General features: G+C 32.3%; 1 protein-coding gene across 3 annotated transcripts; it reads right to left on the reverse strand.

Moving 5' to 3' along the window:
• Positions 3,414-7,760, reverse strand: LOC107611664. Of its 3 annotated transcripts, none has more exons than XM_021110023.1 (6): positions 7,312-7,748; positions 6,478-6,657; positions 4,965-5,101; positions 4,711-4,893; positions 4,385-4,596; positions 3,414-3,474 (listed from the first exon to the last, which is right to left on the reverse strand). In XM_021110023.1, exons 3-6 carry the CDS (start codon positions 5,055-5,057, stop codon positions 3,429-3,431), a joined length of 534 nt encoding a protein of 177 aa, XP_020965682.1. In that variant the 5' UTR covers positions 5,058-5,101; positions 6,478-6,657; positions 7,312-7,748; the 3' UTR covers positions 3,414-3,428. The 3 variants fall into 3 exon arrangements, with proteins under 3 accessions (XP_020965682.1, XP_020965680.1, XP_020965681.1); XM_021110021.1 differs by having other exon boundaries at positions 3,414-3,477; XM_021110022.1 differs by lacking the exon at positions 6,478-6,657 and having other exon boundaries at positions 3,414-3,477; positions 7,312-7,760.

Genomic DNA, 13,905 nt, shown 5'->3' on the forward strand with positions numbered 1-13,905 from the left:
TGAATATTAAAAAAAATTCATACATAACAACAATACACAATATATAATTCGAGATTAAACTAATTTGTAAAATTATTTAATATAAAAAAACATAGTTAAGTTCTATAGTTGACGACAAGCATTGTGAAATTACCATATGTATTCAATCAAGTCCTCTTTAACTGTCTATGCTGCTACCTATTTTAAAGTTGGGTATTTCTTTGGATAAATTGATGGTATGGTGCAAAATCTTCCTGTCCTAACATTTTTTGGAGAATAGAAGTGTATGTAAGTAGTATATATAGAGTAATAAAATATTAATTTATTAATAATAACGGTAACATAGTAACAACTAGTTTTCAATGGTTAATTTTACAACAGTTAGTTTTGTAATGTGGTTAGCATTTCAAATTTTATAAATAAAAATAAAAAACTCACTAAAAAATTATTTTGTAATATGTAAAAAATTAAATTTATTTTTTTATTTAAACAAATTTAATTAATTATAATTTAATATCACAATATAAATAATATTTAATATTAATTTAGCATAATTATTTATATTAATTATGATTTAAATAATTAATATAAATTATTAATTAAATAAAGATATAATTATTAATTATATTTAATTTATTAATATAAATCTTTAATTAAATAAAAATATAATTATTTAATATAATTTAATTATTAATTTAATATATATGTTATATATTTTAATTTATTTTTAATTATTTGCCATGTGTCAAAACTTGATTGGAATGCAAGAGCCCCTCTGAGAAGGGACTCCTCTTCTTGGTCCACGTGAAGGAATTGCACTCTTTTTCACTCCAACGCTTCAAAATTCTTCTGAGAGAAAAAACTCCAGTTTTATTCTACTAGCAGAAGATGGGTTGAAAATTTCTGTTCCTTCTTTTGAATTTGTTTTTCAGTGTTCTTGGATTGTCACTTTTTACATTAATAAAAAGTATTTTTGTTATTCAATTCTTAACTAAATGTAACAAATTTATTTACTTTATAACCACTCAATACATAAGTATTTTTCTAACTCTTCATTGTTTGCATAAGTATCATTGCTTTTCAAAACATTAATTTTAATGAATACATCTTAGAATTGGCTATAGAAATTCTCTCACAAAACATTGTATCTTATTCAACTTCATAAATTATGAAACAACAAATACAACTTAAAAATCTAAACAACACAATTAAGAAGATAAACATAAATAACAACCAAAACAAATATAATTAAAGAAAATTTCATACACACGCAAGTCGCTAATTTATTGACCTAAGATCTCAAATGCAAGTAATTCTCCTAACACAATCAACCCCATCAATTACAGTAACTCCACCGCAAACAACACTTTGAAATCAGTGTACTCGGATACCGATATAAAAAGGAAAAAAGAATAGTTAATTCATATATAAAGAAAAGATATCCAAAAAAATCCTAATAAATTACAAATGATCAGATATAGTTGATATAAGACCAAAGGAAAAGGACAAAATATTTACCTTAATTCTTTGGGAGAACTGCTTCTCCCAAACCACCTGTTAGAAATGCATGCATCAATTCCATAAGTAATATACTAAAAATTCTTAATTAGAACACAAACTCCACTATTTACTAATAAAGTTACAACTGAAATTGTAGGTTACTCAAATAAAAGGAAACATTTGAATTTAGAACTTCAGCAAGTAAAATGTTAACAGCATGTCTAAGTCCAACCAACTCACAACAACCCAATTCAAGAAAACTACAACACTATATCTTTAACACAAAGAAACTAAATCACACATTGTAACTAAACATTCTAGGCAAATCACATTAGCAACAACTGAATCTGATCCTAAATATTCATAGATGATGATGCCTCCTCATTATCATTCCAAGTTTTATCTATACTCCTAGAAAAGGCATCTTCAAGTTTTTACTTTGTAGATCTTGGTACATCACGGTATGGGATGCCAATCTCTTGTTGCAAACAATTTCATTCACCACACGAACAGATTTGTGCTAAGAAATAAGACAACAAAAATGAAATTTGTTTAATTTACTGAAATTTAATAAAAGACGAAATACTTAAGCAATAAAGAACCAGTTCTACAAAAACACGATATCAAGGAATAATGGTCGGAAATACAACATAGAGATGAAAACTTACAGCAGGTAATACTGAACCAAAAATATGTGAAACAGGGTCTTCAATAGAAGCCATATTTGAGGCCAAAACAATAGCACACTAATTATACATGTTTTGATAGAGAAAACAATATCATTGTTAAGCATAATACTAAAAAAGTGAACAAACACTTATTAAAAAATATCTTGGAAGTCAATAGAGAAAACTAAACTAACCGCATTCAAAGCACAATTCTCAACACGTTCAATCAGCTTTAACATAAACTCGTGTAGAAACTTTAAAAACATTATACGCAGGGCATATTGTGTCACTCTCAACGGGCTGAGGATCAACCATGAATACCAATTTTTTTCCTATCAATTTGTACAAAAAATCAGATGCATCCAAGTGAAATTCTTCATTCTAACAATAGAAGAATAGAGAAGTCAGTATCTGAATATACAGAGAAAAAAAAAAGAATAGAATATCAAACCCAAGAAATCAAAGACACAGAAAGAGAACAAATTAAAGAGTAGTAACAATACACATGACGTATCTTTAAGATACAAATTAAGGAAATCATCAATTGATATCACACCAGAGAGAATTTTACAGAATTTTTTACTTTTAATCACAACATTTTTTTTACATTAAATGAATAAAGATATATCATTTAACAGGTAGAAATATAAGAGATAAGGAGTTCCAGTCTAGAGAACATGGTGAAAAAAAAAAAAGCAGAACATCAACATTATTAATTTATTGAATTAAATCCCCAATAAAAAATACAACATCAATAATTCAAAGATTAGAAACTAACTTATCATCATAAATGAAATTAAAATAAATGTCTTGTTTTCTAATAAAGTTAAGAATGTGACCTGTAAGACATAAAAGTTTTTAAAAATAAAAATATCACTAACAAAAAAAACACACACACACACAACCAACTCCTAAATACATTACCAATTCCAAGAAAAACAACTCACTCATCAGTTTTAGATTACAAATAGTAAACAACTAAATGTTAAACATATCCAACTAAAATTCAAGTGGAGTATAATAACACAGATAAGAATAAACTCCTCACTAATTTTATTTCAATATTAGTTGAAAAAAATACAGATTCTCAATATTACTTATAGCACCATATGAAATAAATGAGTTGTTATCAAAACCCATATCTGAATAGTTCACAATTTTTAGATAAATTATACGCATCAATGTAACAAATAGATAATAAATTAATCTCGTTCAGAAGTAACTCGTAAAGAAGCTAACCAAGATAAAGGAGTCATCATCTCTTAAAACCAAGATAATAAATTAATCTCGTTCAGAAGTAACTCGAGTTGTTCTTCTTCTTTCTCTGCTGCTAAATAGAAGTAAGAGATAAATAGAAATTAAAACCAAAAGAAGCAAAATTGTCTCAACACAACTCCTCATTCTAATGTATTATATTAACATAACCACCCATAAAAAAAGCAAAAACTTTAGCATATAAAATATTAGAACCACTAAATATATATCAGAAACCAATCTTTAACTTCAAAAAAAGCTAAAAGTTTTTTCTCTTTCTACAATCAACCGGTTCTTCTCATTTCACTCGTTCTAAAATATGCATTATCTCAAAAAAAAAAAACATTACTAAACCACAAAAAAAAGAACAAATTAAATATAATTTATATAAATATAAGCAAGAAGAAAAATAAGTCCGGCAAGCTTCAGCTCTATATGAGGAAATTCAAATTATTATCCTTATTAGCTTCTCTAATAAGCACCCAACCCCAATCTGGTTTAACAAAATACTATCTTAATTAGGAATATGAAAGCTAATCAAATTTAATTAAGCATAAAGCAGAGTTTGTTACACACAGAAAGCATATATATAAGAGGAAATAGGAAATGTAAAAGCATATATACTCCTACTACTGCATGTGGACAGTAGTACTCTTAATGTGAAACAGATGAAAACACATAATCGGTGGCGTTCTGAATTAAGTAATTTCCACACAGAAATTAAAATTTCACTAATTAATCAAGATCCATATTATGTATAGTTATGAGCAGTGAAATTAAGTAAATGTGATATTGGGTCAGAGAGAGGGAGAATGAAGAGGTTCGAACCAAGGATCGCTTCCCTAACTGCGATGCAATCTCAGATCAAAATCCAGCTGGATACTCAATTAATCTCTTATCAATTTCCCTCTTATCAAACAAATCCTAATAGACTATTTTGTCTTGCAATCTATATATCCATATGGAAGGTTGTAATTCTGTACCTGTGGGGTAAGTACTGAAGGCAACTCCATGTAGCATATGAACCCATTGAGACTCCAATGACATAGAACTGTGGCCCTAACTCCAACTGATCAGCAAGTTCTTGAATGTCAAGTGCTTCACTTTTGAGCGAGCGTTTGGGATTTGGATCACTTTCTCCATACCCAGCTCGGTCATATTGCAGCAGATATATGCCTAGTTCATCTATTAGTTCCTGTATATATGTATATATATATATACACGTTGAGTAACCTTATTCAGCATATGAATATCTTAATTGTATAGTACTACTATTCTGTTTAAGTTGACAGGGAATGAGTAATTGTACTTGGGGTGCGAGAAAGTTCATCTCTTTGGAGCTTCCAAAACCATGGACAATGATGATCTTGTACTTTGCCACGTCCTTAGAAACCCCTCTCTCAAGATAAGCCAGGTGCCTCCCATCTCTGAGTTTAATTCTTGGTGAAATCATAGCAAAATCATCTTGGTTTGGAGAAACAACCTTAGTCCCCTGAAACAAAAACCCAACAACATATATAATATTGAAACCATTAAGAATGAACAAATCTTATCAGTGTTTACCTGATAGAAACCTCTGCAGAGTTGTTTTGTCTGAGATTGTGATGGTTTCTTATCACTGAACAATAGTTTAAGGTGATGTCCGAATCTTTTCATCTGTTCTTGATGACTTAGTAGATCCAAGCCTATGCTTTTTATTTCTGTGTGCACATCAAATATGAATGGAATGAAAACTGAATTTGGTTCATTTGGTTTGTTTAAATCAGAGAAAATCGAACAAAAAGCAATCGGATCGTGGAATTCATGAATTGTTGCGATATGATGAAGGAAAAGGAACAAAAAGTAGACCTTTTCACGTTACTAAAAGTAGTCTGATGTGTTAAATTTTTAATTAAATGTAACAGATTTTTTTACTCTATCACTCTTAAAATATTGTTGCGTTGAATTGAGACTACGAAAGTCACAATCACACAAGCTCAACTACTATTTCTTATATTCTTTTTCAACCTTAACCATTGTGTGCGACAACAAAAGTAAATTTCAGATATAAGTTCAGTGTATAAATTTTCATGAAAATAGGTTAAAAAATTTTAATGAATTGTTACTTAAAAAAGGCACCCAGGCGAATTTGAAACTCAATTCGGTTGTGACAAAAAAAACAAACAGAAATCGCGAAAATAAAAAATAAGGTAACAGGTAATGACTTCTCAAGATACAAAATGAGGTCGGCAGCAGTTGGAATTGAAACAATATTCTAATAGTTTTTAATACACCAATGAACTTTCCCATATCAGAAAAAAAATATTGCAAAACCATACAAAAGCTTTTAGCATATTTAAACTCAAGATTAAAAATCCAAAGAATACACCCAAACTTATAACAAAGAACAAAAAGAACCTTGAAATCTTTAAATGAGAAAATATCAAAAACTGAAATTTGAAAGCATGTCATTTCACTAATTAGGCAGTATCCAATTCAAGTGACTAATCGAAGCCACTAAGTTTTTGTTAAACTGATTTGAACACACAAATACTACACCTTTATGTTATTGCAATTATTCTAGCATTTTCAGCCCGAAATAAAATCTACAAACAACAAAGAAAAACCGAGAACACAGAGTCAAACACAATTTCAGAATTTTCACACCCAGAAGAAAGGGTCCAAATCATTAACCAAAACTAAGAACAAATTATACATAAATTTGAGACCTTTTTATGAGTAAAAATTTATTTGAGAAACTTTAAAGCGTGTCATTTCCAGCACCTTAAATCAGTTAGAAAATTGAAGATATTTTGGAATTTTCACATACAAATAAAAGCCCCAAAGAACACAGTAAGATAAGGAAATATCAACACTCACACTCCACACATGTGTAGTAGTAAACTCAATTTATGTTTCTAGTCAACATCATATAAAATTTTTACTTAAAAGAAAAGTTCAAAAAGCATCTAAACCAGCATGATTAAATCTGTGCATTGAACATTTATTATCCAATTCAAATGGCTAATTAAAGTGACTAAAATTTTGCTATACAAACTTATTCAACAAAACTATCAAAATAGCTATAATAACTAACTTTTTTATCCATTATCAGAAGCCAAAGAAAAGCATGTTCTTCATTCTCCTCCCTATGATCAATTAAACTCCACATTTTGATGATTCTGAGTGCTTTCTTCCAACATTCCTTCCAGCGGATGGGATTAGAGAGGAGCTTTTCTGAATCAGTTTGACACTAAGCATAGTTGATTTGTTTCATCTATCACACAAGCAGCAATACAGACAAAACCACCCAATTTTCAGAAGGAAATCAGAAGGGAATGGATAAACAGGACCAAAAACAATTACTGTTACTGGAACGCAACATCTTATATCAAAACAAAAAACCCAATTTTCAAAACAGAATCAGAAAAGAACGCCCAAACAGGGACAAAAACAATTCCTGTTAATTGAAAAGAAACTTGAGTATCAAAGTAAACAAATATCAAAGAATCTGAAATAAGTTATAACCACTACATACCCACATCACAGGAAATTCGGACTGAACAGTGAAACACGCCACATGATGGAAGGGGACAGAGAAAGGACAAGGCCGCCATTAAAATTCCCACCTAACTTGTTGTTTCCCAAGATAAGAGAGACGCAGAGTGACATAAACCCTGGGCTGATTTCCTCTTGAGAACTACCACCGATCTTTAAATGAATCTGACAAATCAGACAAAAAAAATTTGTTCCCAGGATCCTTTTCCATGAACCCTAATCGCACAGGCAGCTATATCAAAGAGAGAGATCAAGAAATCGGTGATAGGCATAATATTGAATAAAAAGATGGAAGAAGACACGATTCGAATTCGAGGGATAGGGAGCCATTACCAATCGACAACGAAGACGCCTGAAAATATGATGATTGGACCTTTGTAGCTGCAACCGCCGTTGCCGAGGAAGTGGGATGCGATTCCTCAATTGCCTTGAAGCAAGCCGCCGGGCTAACGCTCTTCGTGAGCGTGTGAAGCCCGCAACAGAGATCTCAGTCTCTCAGCATCGCCGGAATCTCTCCGCTTAGCTCGATCGGTTAGGGTTTTCAGATAGAGGTTGACAAAAACGATGTTGAAGATACGGCGTTCGAGAGCGCGAGATATGCCTTACAGAAATGAGCATTTAGGAGACAGGGAGAGCGATAAACAGAGTGTTAATGGCCAGAGATTATCCGGAGCAAGAGAAGTGAGTTGGCTATCTATGAGAAAAAGAAGAGGAAGGTTGGATTTAGGGTTTCAAAAGAAAAAGAGAGAGGACGGCACAGGTTGAAGCGAAAGAGAGATAAAGAGGGAAAAGATAAGGGGAGAGAAGAATGTAACGTATTTACCTTACTCACCGTTTCAATTTTTTTATTCCAAGTTATTGAGAAACTGACGCGTGGCTTCAGGAGCCACGACAATTATACAAGTAGTAGATTAGAGTTGCTCTTAGGATCATTAATGGAATTAGTAGGTTTGTTTAATGTTTAGGGTTAGTTTATTAAATAAGTATTATATTAATCTTTTAAAAAATATTAAAATATTTTATTATTGGTAACTATTAGTTAACACAACATTGAATTTTTATACTTTATTTTTCATGTAAAAAAAAAACACTTAAAACTCCATTTAAAATATATCCATATTAATTGATAGATAAATACTATATATTCAAATATATAAATTTTCGTCATGCATGAATATTATCTAGTTCGGTCTATGAATCAATTATTTAACTGATATGATCATCAATCTATACATACTCAAAAAATGTGATTCTTAGTGTGTAATTTATATCAATTCTCTTCTTCCTTTCATTGTATATATATCATTATAAAATTATGCTAATAATTGTGTCCTAAGTGATTATCAGATCAGAACACCAAGTCACAGAATAAAAAAATAACAAATATCAAATCATTCATTAAAAGAATATGTGAGTGCAGAAACAATTTGTGTGCCAAGCAAGACTTACGTGCTTGGCATATTGAAGAATATGTTAAATGAAACTCTTAAATTCTCAGCTACATGAGTATATCCTGCATAATTCCATACATTAAAATAAGGTGAGATACTTTTTCATCATACATTGCTGTAAACAATGCCATATATATTATTTATTAATTTTATAGTCATTTTTATACTCTGTCGATGATTTTCTTTCAATTTGCTCTTAGTAGCTTTGGCTCTTGTCATAGAAAATAGAGAATAACACACCTCTGATCTTTGAAATATAAAAACAAACCTCATCGTGTTCAATATTTTATCCAAAAAATGTTTACCTAATCAATTCAGCTGAGGGTGCCACTTGATTAGCTTCACTCGACGCTTATTGCTTTTTCTGACTCGCCTCATGCAATTTCTGAAAGAAAAAGTCTAGGGGCCAGCAACTATTTTAAATTCTGGCCAGCATGTAACCAGCAAAAAAAAGTGAGTTATTAGATGAAATTTTACAAAATGAAAATGTCTCGTGCCTAGGGACGAGCTAAAAACAGAAAAGTCTCCTCTGAGTTCAGCCAGTGTTAGCAAGCAAAAAGGGGGCTAAGATTCAACCCCCTTCTCTTAGCCACTGAAACCATCAACCATTATAAGGGAGACGACGAAGATTAATCTCCCAAAGACAAAGGAGTTCAAGGGTGTGAGGGACGCTCGAGAGGTGGAGAACTTCCTATAACAAATGGAGAGGTACTTCGAAGGTCAAGGGGTAGTCAAAGAAGCAATAAAGGTACGCATTGCAGCTCTCTACCTTTCTGATAATGCTACTTTTTGGTGGAGAAAAAAATGTGAAGATGTGAAGAATGATACTTGCAACATAGTCACATGGAAAGATTCCAAAAGAAGTTGAAAAGACATTTCTTCCCTGAAAATGTGATCTATGAAGTAAGGAAGAAGTTGAGGGAGTTGAAGCACAAGAGTACGATTAACGACTACGTAAAGGAGTTCACTACTCTTACTCTTTAAATTCCTAACTCAATATTAGAGGATACATTGTTCATCTTCATTGATGGACTCTAAACTTGGGTAAAGCAAAAATTACAAAGAAGGAATGTTAATGATGTCAATAAAGCCATTTTGGTTGCTGAATCGCTCACCAAGTATCATCGAGGAGACTTTAACCCAAGTCTTCTTCCAAACCTAGTTCTACTAAAGGTGGAGGAGACAAGGAGAAGAGTTTCTCTCAACTAAGAAAAAAGGGAAGTACTCTTCAAAAAAAGAGTACGAAGAAAAGAAGAAAGCTTAGCTTTCGTGCCCAAAAGAGGATGTTTCGTGTGCAATGAACCACAATAAATGAAGGACTGTCCCAAAATAGAGTCTTTGGCATCTATCGCCGAAGAAGAGAGATTGAATCACAAGTGACTGAATGTGTTGGATCTGTCAAACTCATGAATGCTGTGAAGGGCAAAGAGGCAAAGTCCTGTAGAAAAGAAAGGTTTGATGCATGTCAAAGTCTTTAACAATAGAAAATCTGTTATGGCTATGATCGATACTGGTACTACACACAACTTCATCACGCCTGATAAAGTAAAGAGGTTTGAGTTGAAGATCACCAAAAGAAATGGTTGGTTCAAACCCGTGAATACCAAGGATGAATCTCTTAAGGGAGTAGCAAAAAGAGTTGAGATGACTCTTGGTTCTAGAAAGGGCCTTGTGCATTTCTCAGTAGGACCCATGGATGATTTCAAGATAGTTATCGGGATCGATTTTTAAAGGAAGGCAAATATAATACCTATGGCATACTATGACATAGTATGTGTCATGGAGAAAGGGTCTCCATGCATGTTCCCTACAGTCTCTAAAGTTAGAGGACCATCGATGTTCTCCATCATGCAACTCAAAAAAGGATTCAAGAAGGGAGAGATTACATATTTGACTCTATTACAAGAGGAGTCAACATCTGAAAGAGAAGATGTTTCTCCCGAAACCAAGAAAATCTTTGAAGAAAATAAAGATGTGATGCCTCCCGAGTTGCCAAGATAACTACCACCTAGGAAGAAGGTGGATCACTAGATTGAATTGGAGTTAGGAGCGAAGCTGCTTGCCTCAGCACCTTATAGGATGGTGCCGCCAAAACTTGAGGAGTTGAAAAAGCAACTCAAGAATCTGCTAGATGCTGGATTCGTCCGTCCATCAAAGACTGAATTGGCGGCCATTTTCATTGTTGAAGGAGACATTATACGCATCATCAAGAAAGGGTTACATTATGATCTATTAGTCAAGAAGTTGGTAGAGTTGGCTAAAGAAGGTAAGACCAAAATATTTTAGCTAGAAGACGATTTTTTCTTCTCCAAAGGAAGAAGACTATACGCCCCTAAGTGGAAAAATCTAAGAAGAAAGTTTGTGAGAGAATGCCACAACACCAAGTAGGTTGGTCACCAAGGTCAACGAAGGATCTTGGCACTCATTAAATCTCCCTATTATTAATCTAAATGAGGGATGAAGTATAACGCCCTAACTTTTAACGTCTCATGATCGTACTAAAAGTTCAGACATTACTTTCCTCTACTCCTTTGTATTTAGTATTATATTATTTAATATTGAGCCTTTACGAAATACAATCGGATTTTTAATTAAGAAATCGAAAAGCCTTTACTTTAAACTACATAATCACATAATATTAAATACATAGACTTATTCAAAATTTTTTAAATATAAGTACTACCCCTCTAAAAACCAAAACATTAATTATTGAGGGAAAAATCTAATAACTATACCAAATTGATGTGTTAGATGTTCGAAAGTCTACTTTATCTAAGAAGCTTTAGACTTTTGTTTTAGTATGGCCATATGGTGCCCTCTATTTACTTCTTTTAAGTCTTTAAATCCTATTTGCTATCACAAATTATGGATGTGTTATATTTTATTGTGGTATCATCATATCTTCTTTTGAAGTTGTACGACACTCAACTTTTATGTTTTAGGCATACATGATGGAACTACTTAGCAATGAATAACTATCTCTGTGTTACTGTTCAATTATCTTGTGTTAATTTTCAATTCTTAATTTAGTATGACTTTTTCTTTCATATAAGCATATGAATATCAAAAAGACAAAATCTCATTTCAATTCATTTGCACAAATGTTTAATCCATCATATTGCCAATTTAAACAAATACAAATTACGAGTTTCAACTCAACATATATACTATTCAGAATTTGTCAATTACAACTCGAATTACCAAGTCATTATGAAGAAAAATATATTTAATAACCTATTCTTGTTCACTCTTTTTCTATACCTACTATTTTTGGATTTTAATTCCAACTCAAATATTCTTTCTTCCAACTTCTTCAATTTTCCCTCTGCCACATAATTTTGATTTTGAATTCTCCTTTGAACACCAAAACGAGCATCACTACCAGAATCTTTAAATACAGAGACAATATATTCATCAAGTCATGCATAAAAATTGCAGTGATCTTTTTCAGTCTACAATAACAATTACACAATATTAACATTGACTTTATTATCATTTAACAAAAATTTAAACACAAATTTCACAATACTATAAAATATGAGCAACGAAAGAGTAACTGATATGGGTTTTGATCTGTTTTAGACATGAAAAGAATCGCATGAACTCCACATTTACATATAGGGGCAACAAATAACAAATCTTCTTAAATCGCAATTGACAACACTCCAGTAGACCTAATGTTTCCACTCCAACTCTGGTCGTTGCCTCCATTTTCTTCAATTTGAGCCTTGCTCATTTTTAAGATTTTGCAGACTAATCACTCACTCTAATAATGGCTCACAAAGAAGAACAAGATCTTATTGAAGAGAAACATCAGCAAACATTATCATTTTTTTTAATCTTTTGTACCTAACGGTACCTAACCATTCATACAATGCTTTGTGTCAGTTCCTAACAATTTTTGGGTTGCCAACGAAGCATTTAATAGACACATCATCAATTTAACGAGCTACGTAAGCAGTTTCTAATGAAAGGGTTGCTTTGTTTTACGGAGCTAAGGGAAAAGAGTCGATTTGATCTATTCATTTTGAGATAATGGTAAAGGGTTAGGCTGGACGTTTATTCCAAAAATAAAGTATAGAGATTTTAAATCAACTTCATGGAATTTTAGAATCGATTAACTTGATAGTAGGAAGAGATGACAAAATTGTGTTAAAATTTTTAAAAAATATATTTATTTTTATTAACTCATTTGTATAAATTTTGCAGATAAAAACTATGTCAGAAGATATAATAAATTATAGTTTTATTAAAAATTATATCAGAAGATATAACAAATGTTCTAGAATGTCTTAGATGGTCCTGGAATATCCTAGAAGATTTTAGAAGATTCTGGAAGGTTATAGAGTATTCTAGAAGAGTGTGGATGTATATAGAAGTGTGAAGAATAGTATAGAATAATCTAGAAGTATTTAAAGAAATGTGGTAGGATAGATATTTGTAGTGAAGGTTCTAGATGATCAATCTGGACCATTGATTAAATTTAATTCTAACCATCCATGGAGGAGGTGGATGGCTATAAATAGGGTGAGCGTTAGAATTTAGGTGAATATGTCATTTGTAACAAACACGTTAGTAATAAAATATTCTTTCCACCAAAGCTTTCTTTCTCTTGTATTCTTAGCCATAGTTCTGAAAATTGAACCAGACCGACTGGTTCAACTGAAAACTGGTCACTAGACCGATTCGGTTATCCTCATAAATCGTCTGGCAAAAAATCAGTTGAATCAACGGTTAATCGGTGAATCATCAAAACCGGTCAATTTTTTAAAGAGTTTTCGGTTCGTAGACCCCTTCCAAACGGCAATGTTTTACATTCCTAAAAAAATAAAAAAAATGGAAACCCTAAATCACCAACGCACCCAAGCCATATTGCTCTCCTCTCTGAAACTGAAGTGAAAGTTTGAAATTGAAAGAACAAAGAACCCTAGCCTTCTAGCCCCGCAGCCACCACATCCCCGCAGCCACGCTTCGTTGTCATCGCCGAACCCATCTCCGCTGGGTAGAAGCATCGCGTGCAGAAGCTCCGTTGCAGGAACTGTGTCGCCATCGTAGGAAGCTCCGTCACCATCCTAGGAAGCTGTGTCACCGTCGTAGGAAGCTCCCTAGCCGTCGTGTGGAAGGTCTATGGGCTTTGTCATCTCTCTCTCTCTCTCACCAGTGTCGTTGTCTCCTCTGTTATCACCGTCATTCCCCTTCCTACTTGCTGTCGGTAAGCACAGTGACTTGGATTTTGATAATACTGTGTTCGCCAGTGTCGCAGCCTCCTCATCGTCTCCTCTGTATTTGCTGGTTTTACTGTTGTTAATAATTAAATTGCTGATTTAGGATTTGTCATTCTGAGTTATTAATTTTGTTAATTTTTGCTTATTTTGTTAAATTTCCTAGAAAGAATTTGTTATTGCTGAGTTGTCGATGTTTATGAAACTAGAGTTGATTATAGTGATTTTCAGATTCTGAATTGCTATTTTTGTTGATTTTGGAGTCTGATTGTCTAACAGAACTTTTGTTGCTGT

Source organism: Arachis ipaensis, chromosome B08 (genome assembly GCF_000816755.2).
Source record: "Arachis ipaensis cultivar K30076 chromosome B08, Araip1.1, whole genome shotgun sequence".
In the NCBI taxonomy this organism is placed as follows: domain Eukaryota; kingdom Viridiplantae; phylum Streptophyta; class Magnoliopsida; order Fabales; family Fabaceae; genus Arachis; species Arachis ipaensis.